Here is a 17776-nt window from a genome sequence, read left to right on the forward strand (position 1 = left end):
ATCCAGAAGTTGTTGTCAGTAATTCTACACTTTTCCATCGGGTACACTGCTGAAATCCTCCCAGGCTGCAATCAATTCGAAATCACTGAACTAATAAGAACCTCCCCTTTTTACACTGTAGTATGACTGTTAAAAACAACAAAAAAGTTATGCCTTGTTAATGAGATGTAACTAAGTGATAACTATTGCTAAAAAAAACTCTCTGGTCCTGGAAAAATAATGTTATATTTGTGTAATTTTTTTCTATTCTGATAAAAATTCCAAGTCTTTTTAATTTTTTTTTAAGTTTGTCTAGATTATTTCAGCTTCTAATGTGTATGTCCCAATCATTTATTCCACTCTCTGTAAAATGTATTAAAAAATTAAGGATAATCAGAGCATTTTACTGCCTGGTTTGCTGCCTGTGAGAATATTTCAATGTGAATGGCTACTTACAACAACAACAACAAAAACAAGAAATGCTGGATTCACTCAGCAGGTCTGGCAGCATCTGTGGAAAGAGAAGCAGAGTTAACGTTTCGGGTCAGTGACCCTTCTTCGGAATGGCTACTTACCCTGCTTGATGATATCAGAGTTGTTGGATGCCTGGAGAGTCCCTTAACTTGGAGCCAGATTCAAACAAGCATCGGGAAAGGTGAAATCTATGCCACAGAGATCACTAGATCTTTGTGGGCAGCTTTCTTTAAAGGCTGTAGCAAGCACCGTAGCTTTGCAGCTGACCACAAAGTCTAGGCCTATATTTTTTCTTGGATGCTTTCTTTTTACAGTCCTGTTTTTATTACTCATTTATGAGCAATTCTACCCTTTCTTTTTTGAGTTTGAGTATCTAACTCACGTTGTTTCCTAAGCCAAATTTAAGAATTCCAGTAATTTGCATTGTCAAAAGCCAGCTTCAAAGACTGCATTTTCAGCTAATTGATTAGCAAAGGATCTAAAGAATCTTGTGACTAATGCACTTGTCCCTGTCAAAATGTCAAGGGACTCCACTAGATGAGTAAATTCATTTGTGGCAGATCAATTATTAAGGACGTTGCAGTTTTATGAATATTTTAAACAATATTTTTAATATTGAATGTCAGGGTGTATTGCTGGCTGAATAGAACCATGAACTTCCGACTTACAAACACAACAGCTCCTTGAGCGTGTTCCATCTCCACTTTTTCATCTAACCTTTTTAAGAGCATGATTCAGGTTTTAAAATGGTAAAAATCATGACCAAGTGATTTTATTTAACTTGGACTGTGATTTCAGAATTTGAGAGCATAAATTCACACCCAAATGCTTAACAAAAGCTCATTCCTATCTGCAGAGGTACAAATACAATAAATAAAATTCCATAAGTTAATCAATAATGGATGCAAACCACTTTATTCTTTGGATCAGAAGATCCTGTATGCACTTTAACAATACAACAAGCTATTCAAACATTTGGCACAGGTTCTGCTGTCTAATTTTCTATTGAGTGACTTTGAAAATAATTTCTGAATCTGAATTGGGTAAATGCAGATGCACTTATTGATTCATAGACGGTCCAGCGGTGTGTACAAGACAGACTAATTGGTTCACTACCTCTTTACTAAAGCCAACTAAAAATAACACGAAAACCTGACCCCATTATCTAACTTTAGCATTGATATTCACCATGGCAGACCTGCTCTATGAATACGAATGGTTGTCTCCATTAAGTACAAAGAACTTTAAAGAACAACTCCACATTTATATCATGCCTTTGATGACCTCAGGATATTTTTAAGTACTTCACAGTTAATTAACTGTCTTTTGAACTGTAGTCACTGTTTTAAGGTAGGGAAATGTGACAACCAAACTGCGCACAGTAAGCTCACATAAACAGCAATGAGATCAATGACCAGGAATTGAAATAAAAATGGGGCATTTTCTCTAATCAGGTGTCCAACCCACAATACCCGTTGAAAATGGCCCCTATGTGCAGATTTTACTTTTTGAAAACTCAAATCTCTTCTTCCCCGGTGATTAGCAAACATGGTGGATCGCAGTGCAGTGAGCCAGTGGCAGGTCATAAGTGGAAATGGCCAATGGGAGGTTAAGTGCATTTTCTGATTTTGAAAATTCAAGCATCGATGGTTATGGAAGAAAAAACTATTCTCTGGTCCTTCATTTTCCTTTTCTTTCTTGGTTATTGAACTCATTGTTGTTGCTGGGAGCTTGCTGTGTGCAATTTGGCTACCACATTTCCTTACAGTTAAACAGTGACTACACTTCAAAAGATACGGAATTAGATGTGAAGCACTTTGGGACATCCTGAGGTCATAAAAGGTGCTATATAAATGCAGAGTCTTTCTTTAAAACTCTTTGTAATTAATGGAGATAACCATTAATGTTAATAGAGCAGGTTTGCTACAGTGAATATCAATGCTAAAAATAGATGATTGGGTGAGATCTTAGCATTGGTTTTAGATGATTTTAGTGAAGAGATAGGCCAAATAGTCTGTCTCATGAACTTATATTGTTCTTCCATGCTTTAACAAATGTATCTGCATTTACCAAATACAGTTTCAGAAATTCAAAGTCACTGAATAGAAAATTATACTGTAGAAACTGTGCCAAATGTTTAAAGAGGTTGTTGTATTTTTAATTAAAGTGTTCACAGGATCTTTTGATCCATAGAACAAAGTGGTTTGCTTCCATGGTTGATTAATTTATGGGAACTTTTAATTATGTTTTTACCTCTGTAGACAGAAATGGGCTTTTTTTAAGCAGATTGGTGTGAATTCTGTCTAGCTGCACATTTAAAAAATTAATTATTTAAATATTCATATGTAGCATGTCACCTGTGTATAAGAATGTAAGTTTATCTAAAAGCTGCACTTCATGAGATGTTGAAATCTGGAGTTTGCTCAAGTTGAGCAGTTCTCTCTGAATTTTGGTCGGACCCCATGTGGCAGAGGCTGCCCCTGTACCATTTCCCACCCTCCTGCCCTCACTAACCCACATACCTGCTGCCAGGGCCTGCCTGAGTGGCCCCAACGAGCCTGCCCCCACTTACTGCAGTCCAGGCTCCATGGCTGCTCCTCTTCAAGTGGCTGCTGCAGTTCCAGCAGTGGCCACTGCTCTCAGAGGCACTGCTGGAACTGCTGAGCTGCCAGCTCTCTGATTGGCCAGCAGCTCATGGAGGCAGGATCCCCATCCTTAAAAGGATGGGGCAGTTGGCGATGGGCAGTTAATTGCCAGAGGGCCATTAAATATAGCTGGGGGGGGGGTCCTCCAAAGCGCCGAGGTGGGGGTTCCACTCACCTTTTGGGCCCAGTGTCAGGACCCCAAAACTCCTGCACAAAATCCAACCTAAGATAGTACTTTGACATTGTACGTTCATAGAAACATACTGCACAGAAAAAGTTCATTCGGCCTATCCGGTCTGTGTCAGCTGTTCGTAAGAATTATCCAATTAGTCCCACTATTTCCCTATAGCCCTGCAAGTATGAATAATATATCAAAATTGTTTTGTAGGAATTCTGGGAATGATGTCTATGTAATATGTCATTCCTCTGCAGCATGCAATGAAATACTGGATCAGACAGCTTGGTACAATCGACATGAAGCAGATCTGAAACAGAACATGCTAGAAACCCTGAGCTGGTCAGGCAGTATTTGTGGAGAAAAGGAAGGTAGTGTTAATGTTTCAGGTTGATGATCTCACATTGGATAGGGTTCTGACAATAAGGGTTGGATTTTTCAGGGGACATTGAAGTCCTGCCACCAGAGCTGAAAGCAGGAGGCATTCCCACTCCGGTGGGCAGCTGGACCCTGGGGCAAATTTTGCCAGCAGTGGCCAATTAACAAGCCGCCTCCAGGACTGCTGCCACCAAGAGCTGCTAGCCCAATCATTGGGCCGGCAGCTCATCAACATTAGCAATGCCACTGCTTGCGGTGGCCAGTGCTGAAGGTGTATCACCAGGGAGAGGACACCTTAATGGCAGGGTGATTGGGGTAGCGGGGGTGGTGTTCTGGCGACGGCACCTTGGGCAAGGGGCTAGCCACTGCCACTTGGGGGCTCCTTCGTGGGCCATGAAGTACCCATCAAGGAGGGCCCCCCCATCCCCCCGGAACCAGCTGGGAGGCCGCCAGAGTTTACCTGACTGTCTCCCCACGCGGCGGCAGGCCCTCCCAATGCAGGTAAAATGCCTGCAGGGGCAGAAGATTGCCCTTAATTGGGCAATTAATTGCCTCAATTGACTGCCCAATGGGCAGCTGCGCCCCTAAGGGTCCAGCTGCTGACGGTATGCCATGACGGCGGGGAAGACATCAGGCTCCTCTCCCGATGCCTTCCCCTGCCATATTGCCAGCCCTCCCGCCTCCCAGCCCATCTCCAGTGGGCGGGAAAATTCAGCGATAAGTCATCAACTTGAAACGTTAACCCTACCTGCCTCTCTCCACAGGTGCTGCTGACCTGCTCAGAGTTTCTAGCATTTTCTGTTTTTATTTCAATTGTACCAAGCTGTCTGATCCATTATTTCATTGCATGCTACAGGGTAATGACACATTTCATAGACATCATTCCCAGAAATTGCCTACAGCACAATTCTGATGTATTATTAATGCTTGCAGGGCTATAGGGAAATAGTTGGGGAGTGGCATTAATTAATTAGCTTTTTCAAAGAGCTGATACAGACATGATGGGCCAAATGGCCTCCTTCTGTGCTGTAAGTTTCTATGATTGTGCAGTGTCAAAGTAATATCTATGTTTTTTAATTTTTCTTTCAATTGTAAACTAGGTTATATATCAGTATGGTGTACATTTTTTAAACATTTGTCGGGCATGCTGAGACTGTCGGCACAACTGTGTAAATTGGTACCCACTTCATTTTCAGGGTGTACATGAAAGAGAGAGAACACATCTACTCAGTGCTCCAGCATTTTCTGCTTTTTATTTGATATTTCCAGCATCTACAGTATTTTGCCCTTTGGTACAATTGAAATTTTGGTTAAATCATATTGTTCCAGCGTCAGAGCTTGCTGACCATCACTATCTCAAGGCACTGAGCAGTTGGCAACAGTCTAAATAATATTGCTTGAACAATCCAAGGACAAATGTGACATGTTTGGGTGAGATGACATTGATAAATCACTTCAGCTTCACTTTTATGATTTATTGTGTCATTTCAATCACATAATGTGTCACTGCCTTCTATCATACTCTAGTCTATGTGCTTTTCCATATCTATCACATCAATGGAAATTAAAAATGTATTTCTGCAGGTCTATGTGACATTACAGAATTTTTTTCTTGGGGGATATGTATAAATGTGATTACAATAAAGGAAATGGCTGTGAGCAGTCATGTGATCTAATAAATAATTTTGTCTGTGAGACTCATTTATGAGTTATCCAGTTGACATAGTTAGCATATTACAAATGATCATTGTCAAATCTTTGGAAGAGAAGCTTACAACAAAAAGTTCCCATCTGCCAGATGAAGAGCTAGGAATAGGAAATTCTGATTTATTTAGATTATCAACCAAAATGAAAACTCCAACAACCCACTTACTGGCAATGTTATTTAAGGTGGAATTCTCTTTAGGATTCCTTCATAAGAAGCATCATTGTTTTCTGGGCATTCCTGAGTCTTTTATTCTTCACAGCTGTGGCTCTGTGGTAGCATTTTCACCTCTGAGTCAGAAGTTTGTGGGTTCAGGTCCCACTCCAAAGGCTTGAGCACATATACTGGATTGACACTCCAATCTTTCAGATGAGATGTTAAACTGAGGCTCCATCTGTCCTCTCAGATGGACATAAAAGATCCCGTGTCAATGTTTCAACAAAGAGCAAGGGTGTTCTCCTTAATGTCCTGGTCAATATCTATCCCTCAACTAACATTACTAAAGCAGATTATCTGGTCATTATCACATTGCTGTTTGTGGGGCTTTGCTGTGTGAAATTGGCTGCCGTGTTTCCTACATTACAACAGTGACTACACTTCAAAAGTACTTCATTTGGCTGTAAAGCACTTTGGAACATCTGCAAACATAAAAAGCGCTATATAAATGCAAGTGCTTTCTTTCCTTTCACAGAAATCTTTGAAATAAAATGTTTAAACGTAAATCGCTTAAAAATGAAATGTTTCAGTCGCAAAAATCTTAATGATTGAACAGATATCATATTGATAGCTGGTCCTGTTGCTTTTACAGGGAGTACCTGTGACCTGGTGTGTGTGAATGGAGGAACTTGTTTTGTGAATGAGCGGGACCAGCCAAAATGCAAATGCAAGCCTCGGTATGCAGGACAGGAATGTGAAACTGACCAGTGCAAAGACTATTGTCAAAATGGAGGAATCTGCTCAGCATCAACATTAGGTACTGTAAATCGTTACCCAGTAATGGGGAATTAAATGTTTAAGCCTGACTGCATAAAATCTACTTTTTCTGTATCATTGTATAAATGCAACTATATGCATATAGCTTTAAAGCCATTCACAATACACCAATGGTGAAAATTGCAAGTTAGCAAAGAAATACTTCTTGGCTGATTTAGGTTAAGTGCATTGTGCACATTTCAGGAGTATGGGCACGAAACTCAGTATTGTCCTTAATATGACACACCAATACATTTTACATTTATAAGTACTGACCAGTAGATTTGAGATTTGGTATGAATACAATAGTTGTACAAGATTGAAGGTAGCCTCACTGTTAGTTCTGTTACTCTATGATGGAACTGTACAATATGCATGAAAAACAGGAAAGGACAAAATGAAGGTAACTGTGTAAAATAATTATGGTATTATTCGAACACAACTCACATTTTGAAGCTAATTCACAAAACATTTGTGTTTTTGTAGAAATTCAGTTTTGCATAACATTTTGAAAAAGTTTTTTGCATTTAATGACCAGAGATCTTAATGTGCCATTCCTGTCTCACGACAGATTTGTGTAGCCTTCTGTAAAACATTTGTGATACTCCAGAAATTTCCTGCAATGCAAAGCCATGCTTGCAGAAACAACCCCGCTAAATGTTAATGAATAAATTTAATTATGTGTGATAAATGCTTAGCATCCTGGCCATTTTTGCCACTTTACCCCTCAGAAGCTATGCATGTCACAGGCATGCAATTATGATGCTTCAGCTTTAATGTCCCATTTGTATTATGAATTAAATCTTGACAGATGGCCCATTTGTGAATAGTACAAATTTACTGTTACAGCTGAAATTCTTTGCTAGTTTCAAGCAACTGGTAAGGAATCCTAATGCATGGAAAAAAATGCTGAAGACAAATTGACATGCTGTGCTAAACAGGGAGTCATTCTGCACGTCAGTGCTTAATCGTATTTTAAGCACTGCTATCACTATCATTTCATTATGTATTTTTAAGTAGAATTCTCAACGTGTTACCAATAATCTGAATTTTTCTTTTTAATGTACTTAATGAACCACACTGACAGCTAATAGAAATTTATTTATGCAGTGCAAGAACTTTATTTCCCCTCAAATTATCCCAATTTATAATTTCCTTATTTGGACAATGTTTTGCAAAGGGGGGCAAAGGTCAGTTAAGACATGTCAATTTGGAGATGGTGTTACTATTTTCTACAGGTGATAGTGTAGTGAGTTTGAAGCTGCTAGACGTAAATTATCTCATTCATTGCCACAGACCTGTGTGTAGAACAAAATGGCCTGTCGATCAAGCAACCGATATCCCATATGCTTTGTGACTGGTTAGAATACCAGTCACAGAACATCAGCACAAAATTTGTGGTGTAGCAAAGGCATCAGCATTAATTTAACAGGCTGCTGAATTGGCTAAGTTGCAGTTTAACTTGTTAGGATTGATCCAATTCAATTTTGTTGGCCCATTGCAATGCATGGATGTAATGATTGTACAGCTGTTAAAGAGTTCTATTTTTCACTTGTTTCTTTTCGATCTGTTTAGGAAAACCAGCTTGTCGCTGTCCAATAGGATTTACTGGTCCAACCTGTAAGCAGAGAGTTTGTGACAGCTTCTGTCTCAATGAAGGCATTTGTGATGTGAACACAGGAAATCAGCCTTATTGTTACTGTCCACCAGATTTCACAGGAGACAGGTGTCAATACAGTGAGTTTTATAACTGTAATCCTTTGTGGCAAAAGCTTACATTGTCTATGGCAGGGGAACAACAGCAAAGGGTACAAGAGGAGAAGCTAATGAAGGGGGAGGGTTTGAATCAGTAGATACACCGTGGTGTGACAAGTAACAACATGGGCTAAAAGTCTGACCGCTTAAAGAAAAAAAAACGCTAAAGTATGGTAAGTTGAAGACAAAGCTGATGATATTAAAGTTACCCACAGTGCATTTGGAGACATGGGCCAGAATTTCACCCTTCCCCCACTCCCACCGCCCATGAGTAGGCTGGGAGGTGGAGGAGGGATGTAAAATTGCCTGGGATGGTGGGGATAATGGGGGTGGGGGGTGGGTGTGGGGAGCTGCTGTGTCCATCACCTACCTACATCCGCTGGTATTTTGCCAGCGGTGGATGGGCACTTTGCCATCTGGGCAGACAGCCCAGTTAAACCTGGCAGCCTCCTTGCGGGCTGGGGGTCAGCCCTCCTGTCGGGACCCTGTACTCCAAGGAGGGCCCCCCCAGCAGCACGGGCTGTCCGGGCTGTAACACAGCCCCCTGCTCTCGTGATCGACTCCCCCTCAGCAAGGCATGGCTTATTGGCCCTAGCAAGCCCCGACCCCACTTACCTTCTTCAGCCACCATTCCAGGTGGTGGTGCTGCTGGGACTGAAGAGCTGCTGGCCCTCTGATTGGCCAGCAGCTCTTGGAGGCAAGACATCCTGCCTCAGAGGGAAGAAAGCCACGACTGCAGGCAATTAATTGCCTGAGCCAACCAAAATACAGGTGTGGCTTCCCAGACCAGCAGAGGTGAGCTCAGCCCCAGCTTTCCAGCTGGTATAAGGTGCCACCGCCTCCTTGTAAAATCCCGCCCATGGAAAGGTCTAGTAGTTTAATTGACTTCAAGAACAAGATGATGTGTGCAGAAGGGAATTCATACTTGAAAACTGTCTCTCTTTTTCAGATAGAAGTAACTTATGTAGGAGCTTCAGTTAATCAGCTAGCGATTAAAGCAGTTTGTACTAAACATAAAAGAAATATATTGAAATTAAAAAAGAAAATTCAGAGTTAAATCAGAGCTCAAAATAGAAATTTCTGCAAATGCCAATAGGTTGGTCAACATCTGAAAGAGAAAGATAAGTTTCCATGAAGCCTTTCACCTGGATTGTCATTGTCTGGCAGGAGAAGGTCCTTTACAGGGCTGGCCAAGATATAGAGGGGAAAGGAAAACAACAGATTGAGGTCAAGACTTCAAATATGCAAACTACTTTCATAAACCGGAGTTAGTAGTGTTAATAGCTACAAATGGGGTTTTAAATGTTAGAAAGAAATGTAAAGTACTATAGACTGATCCCCATGGAGATCAACAAACCAAAAGAACCAAATTTACTGAGCAGCCCCAATAAAAAAAATGGACAAGATTTCATTTTTATAATGTTTAGTTTAATAATCAAACCAAAATTAATCTAAATTCAACATGCATTAACAGACAAATCACAGTCTACATCTACATATTACAAATTACACATCAGATATAACAAAGATAGATTTCACAGATTTACTGGCCAGTCCACTCAGTATATATGGCACCAATTATAGCCACAAAGTTCTTCAAAGCTCTGAACTTCCTTAGGTACATCTGCAGCTCCTGTCTTCCAAGATGCAGCCACCAATTCTCAACCGACAGCAGTTCCCTTTCAACCCAAACTCCACAGGTACGGTCTTCATCCAAAATGGTGCACATTTCCAGAACTTCCTCAGCTCTGCTCATGACAACTGATGGCATGGATCCACCAATATTACCTTTAACCGAGCCCTTCAGTGACAACCCTATGCACTGTATGGCCAGGTCTGGTTAATCAGTTACTTTACGTAACAGAAACAGCTCCTGGATCCAGTCTTCACTTTCTTCAGCTTGTCTGCTCTCCACTCCTATGTGATCTGAGCTTGGATGGCCCTGTTCTTTTTTATCTGGTTCCAACCAATTTCAGTTTCCCCAGATCCCTGAAGTTCTGGTTTCTGTTTCTGTTTCATTTTAGTTTCCCTATCAGTTAGAGTCTGTCTCCAAAAAAACAAGCTTTGAAACTAGGGTCAATGCACCGAACAGAACATTGGAAAAGTCACTTGTTCAGACAACAGCTTGCACATGCTTCCCCACTGGTCCTGCAAAACTGCGGATTCCATCACACTCTACAAAGGTCATTTCTTCAGACATATGAAAAGACATTAGAATGACAAAAGTTGAGTCACTTATGGCTTAGGAACATAAGAATAACCAGACAAAAAAGACCAAGGTCCATCTGGTCTTACCATCCAGGTAGTCACATGATACAACAATAATGGAGTTGCTGACTAATCCAAACAGTCAAAATGGGAAGGAATGCAAGTAAATGTAAACAGAGAAATTCAGCAGGGGAAAGTTGTTGAAGTCAGTGTTCAGGCCAGAGCACTAAAGGGTACTCAGAAATTAGCTAAAGCTCCTAAAATGCACATTGTCCATGGTTTCGAGCAGCTTGGGAGCCCAAAATTGCAAAGATCAGACAAAATACTAGAGTTGCTGAAAATTTCAAACAAAAATAGAAAATGCTGGAAACATTGAGCAGCTCAGGCAGGTATATCCATTCATTAGAATGAAGTATATGTAAATCACTGTCTTACATTGAAAGACTGGGTATTGTAAGTGCATGTAGGTTACTTCATTTGGACTGTGAACACAAAAGTAAGCTTCATAATTAACCACTTCTTCCAGCTGCTTTCCACTTTATCCTTATTCTGACGGCAAATAAGAAGAAGTTATGACCATCTTCATGTTCAAAATCTAGCAGATGCGCCGTGCTGATTTTATACTCAAGATCTACCCACTTGTGCCCAGTCGCCAACTCATCCTCATGAATAGTTTTCTTTGTATCTTTCCCCTGCTGCTGCTATACTTACATTATTCTATGAACTATACTGTCTACTTCCATGACCCCTTCCTATTCCAACTCCTAATCACCCTTTTGAGGCCCATGATCACTAACATCATCAAACTGTCTGATTTTCCAGCTTGATCCTTACACAACCACTGTTATCATCCATCCCTGCAAAAATCCTCATTCTCAATTCTTATGTCCTCTCCAATTATTGTCTCAACTCTAACTTTCCCTTTCTTTTTAAATTCCTGAAGATGTTAACTCACAAATGCACAGCCGTGTTTTCCACCATTCCATGGTCGAAGTCTACCAATCAGGTTTTCACCTTACAGAATTCAGATTAGTTAAAGTCACCAATAACATTCTGTTTGATTGTGACCACAGACAATTGTGCCTTCCCATCTTGAAGGATCTCTTTGCTGCCTGGCCCAATCAACCATTTCATTCTGCTCAAATATCTCTCCTTCATAGTCCACCTCCAAAGCACTGTTCTCTGTTGGTTCCACTCCTACCTGCTGGATCATGAACATTACATTGCTTCCAATGAATTTTCCTCCTGTGCCTATATGGTCACTTCATGGTGACTTTCAGGGTTCTATCTTTGGTTTTCCCTCTCTTCACCATTTACATTGTATACTTCAGCAATATCATCCAGAAGTATTGGTTCAGCTTCCATATGTACATCCATAACACTCAGCTGTACCTATTTGCCTCTTCATCACCCCACAGTTGTTATCTCTCCAATTGCCTATCCAACCCTAGGGTATGGAATTGCCAGACTTCCTCCAGATAAGTATATTCAAAACTGAAGCCATTCACTTCAGCAATGCCAGATGGTGTGCAGTGTTTGCATATTGCCTGGTCCCAAGTTCAGCTTCTTTGCTCACATCCAATCAATGACCAAGGCTACTTCCAACTTTCAAACGTCACCCAACTTCACCTTACCATTCCCCCACCCCCATGCTAATACCCTATTCAATGCCTTTATCATCTAGCCTTCCATAAACCAGAACTCATCCAAAATGGCATAGCCCTCATTCTTATCCACACAAAGAGCCACATCTCCATCACCCCTATCCTCACCAAGATCTTTGAATTCCAGACAATCAACTTGAAGATGCTTATCCTCACTTTCAACTCTCTCCATGGTCTCACTTATTCCTACCTCCAATCCTAAGTTCTTTCATTCACTCCCACAACCTCCTGCTCCTTCAACATAGGCTTGCTTCTCATTCCTTGCTGTCTTTGCCGATTCAGACATTGTCTGGTATCCCTTCCCTCAGTATCTCCATCCTGTTGCATTTTTTGCTGCCTTCAAAGATCCTTTTCTTTAGCAATACTCTCACCCATCCTGATCCTCCTCCTTTTCTCCCTCCTGTTCAGTGTCCGCTTACTACCCACTCTCATGTAAAGCAACTTGAGACATCTCTATATGTAATTGAGCAATATAGACATTTAAGTGATTGTTGTCTTTATACAAGGTCACCAAGCCTGAAACAAGACTTGAGATTAAAAATAATTTCTCTCAATGCCCCACCTTCCAAAGCAGTTAAGCCATGTCACTATTAAGAATATAGTTCACTGATTATATGATTACGATGAGCTAGAAGTTTTGAAAGATAAATTTAAAAGATGGGATCAATTGCTTTATGCAACATTTTGCACACAGCGGTATCCCAGCAGCAAAATTACCAACAGACAGAAAATTGCTCCTCAAATCTTCAAATGTTCAAATGTAACTGAATCTAACTGAATTCAAAGCATATAATGCCTTAGGTTTCATGTTGTAACCCATTTCTTTCAGATTATCTTTACATTGTTGCAAAATAAGAAAAGTGTAATGATTTAAATATAAAATTAATTTAATCAATTAAATCCCATTAAGAAATCATTTTACCAATCAACGTACTTTTTTCATTCTGATTACATTCAATAATAAATATTGCCTCAACAACAACTGTACTGCCTTGTGATACCGCATCATGGAGGTATCTTCCCCTCATCTGGCATTGAGGCTGTTTACATGAAATAACTGAAACAATTCCTTTAAAGAAAAACTATTAGCTGGACTTTGAATCAACATTTGTTTTTAGCAAATTAATTAATGCAATAGCAAAAGAAGATTTTTTTGCTGTTTGGTGATTGATATTAGGGTATCTATCAAACTGGTAGTAGATATTTTTCATTCTGATTCATAAATGTTCCTACAAATCACGGATGATATGAAACTTGGAAGCATTGTAAACTGTGAGGAAGATGGTGTAGAACTTCAAAAGGCTCCCCTCTTGCCCTTCCTCTTGTTTGACTGCAACAGATTTTATTCCTTTTTAAACAGTGGTTGTGCATACCACTTCAGTAAGTGTTTTATCTTTTTCCGTTGTGATCATAAAAGAACCAATCGGACACGTTTTCTTGAGTTTAAACAAGAAAGAGATGAGTTTAATGTACTTAACAAAAATCTAAACCCGATCTAGATAAAATAACAAAATTACATTATACTTTCACTCACACACGCACACGAGAATCACACACACAAATACAGTACAGAGTGATAAGAAATAGTTTAGTTTGGATTAGAGTCCGGACAGAATTCAATACTATGTACAGTCTGTGTGTGACAGTAATTCCGGCTGAAGTTGTGCTCTTGAAGTCTTTGGCTGGTAGATTGCACTTTGTGACTGGCCCACTTGGTACAGGGTTTTCTTTGAGACAGAATTGTAGGTAGCTTTCTTTCCCTGGGCTCTCTGTCTATAGAAATCTGTAGGCTTGGATGGTTCACAGTTGTAGATGGTTTTTAAACTTGCGATGTTATCTCGAGAAAGAGAGAGAGAGTGACAGTCCCGCTGGGGTTCTGCCTGGTTAGCAAATGAAGCCTATCTGCTTCCAAGTGTAAGGAGATTGTCTGCTGTGTGTAACAAAGCTCCCAGTTTTACATAGTCTGGGGAAACTGTCACATGGTCCTCTCAATCCCGTTTGATTTTAATGAGGTCCAAAGTCTAAAACCCAAACCTCTCTCAGGTGGTATTGTCAGTGTTTACCCCCAGAGGGACATCTCCACTCATGAATGCCTCAAGATGGCTTTGAATGTCCCGCTAACGAGGGTGATCTGGATAATCTACTCAGTTAGCCAAAACATTGTCCTGGGTGGGATTCTTGTTAGACGTGTGTCTCCAATTCGATGTCCTGGAATGTGAGGTATTTCAGATGCAAATTGTGGTGGCCATCTTGGCTGCCAGCCTTTTAAAAGTTAACTGTAGGATCCCAGCTCCTTTTTTAAAAAAAAAGTTTATGTAGGTTTCCAACCGATGAATTAAAAATCCTCATTTGGTATAGCATGTTATCTTGATATATGAAAAGGAAGAATGTGCAGGGTTACAGGGAGAAGGTGGGGAGTGGCACTAGGTGAGTTGCTCCGGTGCAGACACGCTGGGCTGAACGGGCTCGTTCTGCGCTGTAGCAATTCTGTGATTCTGTGAAACTTATTATGGAGAAGATTGTACTAAGCAATAGTGAATGGGGATAATGACTCAAGTGAAGTTGGGGTAATGTCTAAACGAGAAGCACTTAAAATGTTTTTATATTCAGCCCTGATTCATTATTCCTTATTAGTGGAAAAAAACCTCACCTGTCTTCTAAAAATCACAACCTCTGAATTGTTAGTAAGCAAATACACTCAATACAGGATTTCTTTCAATGAAAATGCTTATGGCTGACATTAACACAATTTCTGTTATTTAATTTATTACTGTAACTCAATTTACTATTTACATTTCATTCTGTTCCAGATGTGTGCTATAATTACTGCATGAATTTAGGAACCTGCAGAATAAACAACGATGGCAGTGCTCAGTGTATCTGCTTACCACAATTTGAAGGACCAAAATGTGAAGTGGATAAATGTACTGCGTGCCACAGTGGACAGTGTATTGTGGACAAAGAGACAGGACAGGTGACCTGCAAGTAAGTAAACTTTTGTTACATATTGAGAAACATTGTTATTAACAATATGAGCAAGCCAATACCCCAGTCAATGGTATTGGGTGCCTGCAGGTAATCACTACTGACCTCCTGCAAATTGCTTGATCTATTGAAACAGCTTTTAGTTTGGATTGTCATTCCTTCCTCTTTAGGGCAATTTACATGTTATGACCGGAATGCTACTTTAATGGTATTAAAATTACCCCCCAAAAAGGTTTCTGATAATATTATGCCTGTTTTGACGGTTTTCCCACTGTAGTCCCAGGGAGATGATGCAGTGCTATTTCAGTCTACTGCGCCACCTAGCTTCTTTACAGGAATTTACACCAGTAGCTTCTTTAAAAAGGCTTCCTTGCTGTCTATCCCTATTTGTTATTGAGAAGATGGTTGTGAGCAACGAAGGAATGGAGGTATATGTCCGTCAGGATGATGTGTGACTTCAAGAGGAAGTTGGAGGCAAAGGTGTTCACATTCACCTGCTGTCCATCTCTTTCAAAGTGGTGAAGGTGGGGGTTTGGGAAGTGCTAATTCTGGTGGATTGCTGCACTGCTATCTATAGGTTGTACAAACTGCAGCCACAGTATGCCAATGGTGGAGGGAATGGATGTTTAAACTGGTGGATTATGTACCAATCAAGCAGATTGCTTTGTCCCGGATGGTGCTGACGCTCTTAAATGTTACTGCAGCTTCACCCATCCAGACATGTGGAGAACATTCCAACATACTCTGGCTTGTGCATCATGCCCAGTGGGCATTTGGGAGTCAAGAGATGAGCCACTCGCCCTAGACTACCCTGCCTCTAACCTGCTCCAGTAGCCACAGCATCTATGTGCCTGTTCCAGTTCAGTTTCTGGTCAATGATGACCCCCAATATGCTGCTGGTGGCTGATTTGAATGTCATTGGGAGTTGTTTAGTCTCTCTATTGTTGGAGATGGTCATCACCTGGCAATTGTGCCTTGTGAGTGTTACTTGCCACTTATTACCCGAAGCTTACATGTTGTCCGGGTCTTGATGGACTGCTTCATTATCTGAGAAATTGCAAATGGAACTGGACAGTATGCAAGCATCAGTGAAAAGCCACACTTCTGACCTTGCGATGGAAGGAAGATCATTGATGAAGTAAATGTAGATAGTTGTATTTATGATGCTTCCTTGAGAAACTCCTGCAGTGATATCCTGTGCTGAGATGATTAGCCTCCAACTACTACAACCATCGTCTTTTGTGTAGAGAGAAACAGTTAACATTTCAGATCTGTGACCTTTCATCAGAAATGATGAAAGATCAAAGACCTGAAATGTTGGGCTGGATTTTCATTTCTGGGTCCTGACCCTGACGCTGGAACCATTTCCGGGTCCTGACTCCGCTCCACATTAGTGCCTGATGTCAAATACGATGGCTTGCGCGTTCGCCATCCAATTAGGGCAGCAGACATAGTGAGGAGGCGGGCCCAATTTAAAGGGCACCAGAAGCCATTAATGTATATGCCGATTCTTTGAAATGGTGGAGAGCAGCAGCATATCAGACACCCATGGAAGGGCGGCCCCACGATTTTCCAATCCCTCCCTGGAGGTAGTTTTAGAGGCAGTGGTATCGTATTTCCAGACAACGGCAGGAGAAGGCCAGCCAGCCATAACAGGGATGGTTGGAGGTGGCTCAGAGATGAGCAGCTGCACTGAGCAGGACATTGGTGCAGTGCAGGAAATGTTTCAATGACCTTCTGAGGCTGGCAAGGTGGGTGCAATGCTACACCCAGATGACAGGCCCCCAGTTCTGGAGTCACCAGCACACCTATGAATAGAGCAGCCTGAGTGGCACATTGTTCAGGGACAGTCACCATTATGTGTGCCCAGGTGCACTCCTGAACCATGGGCAAAGCTCACACCCCAAGCACTTGTGGAGGAGGCGACACTGGAGACAGTAACATTGCATGTGAGTGAATCGCTGGATGCAATGAACGAGGGCAGCATGGTCTTAACTCTCTTGTGCTTGACCTTGCTGGAAAACGCACACACAACTTGCTAGAAAGAGGTCGCCCCATTGCTGGAGTGGCACATCTCGCCGTACTGATGTTGATGGAGGAGGCCTTTGACATTGCCAGGGTGGCAGCTCAGCAGAAAGTCAGCAATGGTGAGATTGAGTCCATCCAAGACATGGTGAAAGGATCTTACCATCTTTGTGAGTTTAGGACAGGTAGAACAGGATGCCCAACACTTCACGTGTGAGCAGGAGGAGGTGAGGGAGGCAGAGGCAGCTGTGGTCAGTCCCCCTTGGAAGATGCAGGTCAAACACAGCGTTGCTTATCTCAGTGGAGATCCAGAGCCTCGGGGGTGTCACACACAAGGCAACTTTTCCTGGAGCAGAAGCAGGACATGTGTGCCCAAATGTCTGCAATCCCTTAGGCAGTGTGGAGTCATGGACAGAGAATAGAGGAATCCATTCATGAGATGTGCTCCATTATGTCTCAGGCATATGAGCACGAGCTTAACCATTGAAAGAATAGCCAACCTTGTGGAGAGCCTTATGTAAAATAGGCTGAGTGGATGTAGGAACAGCGCACTGACATGCACAGAATGTATGCCACCTTCTGTAGCATTAACCAATCAGTGACACTGATGGTGCAAAGATGCATGCAGAGGCTGCCAGTTGTGCTGCTGCTGTTGGTTCCCTCTGACAGGCATGCATGCCATGAAAGGGATGGGGTATTCAGCGAAGATGTTGAGGAGGCCACCGCTCATGGGACACTGTCATTATCAGCAACCCCATTCCACCCCTTTGTCCCTCTGTCTGAGGCACCCTCTATACAGCAAGGCCCCATG

General features: G+C 41.5%; 1 protein-coding gene across 3 annotated transcripts in view; it reads left to right on the forward strand.

Moving 5' to 3' along the window:
* LOC137371926 (low-density lipoprotein receptor-related protein 1-like) overlaps positions 1-17776 on the forward strand; it is a 1827029-nt gene that overhangs the window by 1753993 nt on the left and 55260 nt on the right. For all 3 annotated transcript variants that reach the window (XM_068035008.1, XM_068035009.1, XM_068035010.1), the window contains exons 82-84: positions 6165-6329; positions 7904-8065; positions 14766-14940. In XM_068035008.1, the coding sequence (XP_067891109.1) occupies positions 6165-6329; positions 7904-8065; positions 14766-14940 (502 nt within the window). The remainder of the gene's footprint in view (positions 1-6164; positions 6330-7903; positions 8066-14765; positions 14941-17776) is intronic.

Source organism: Heterodontus francisci, chromosome 7 (assembly GCF_036365525.1).
Source record: "Heterodontus francisci isolate sHetFra1 chromosome 7, sHetFra1.hap1, whole genome shotgun sequence".
In the NCBI taxonomy this organism is placed as follows: domain Eukaryota; kingdom Metazoa; phylum Chordata; class Chondrichthyes; order Heterodontiformes; family Heterodontidae; genus Heterodontus; species Heterodontus francisci.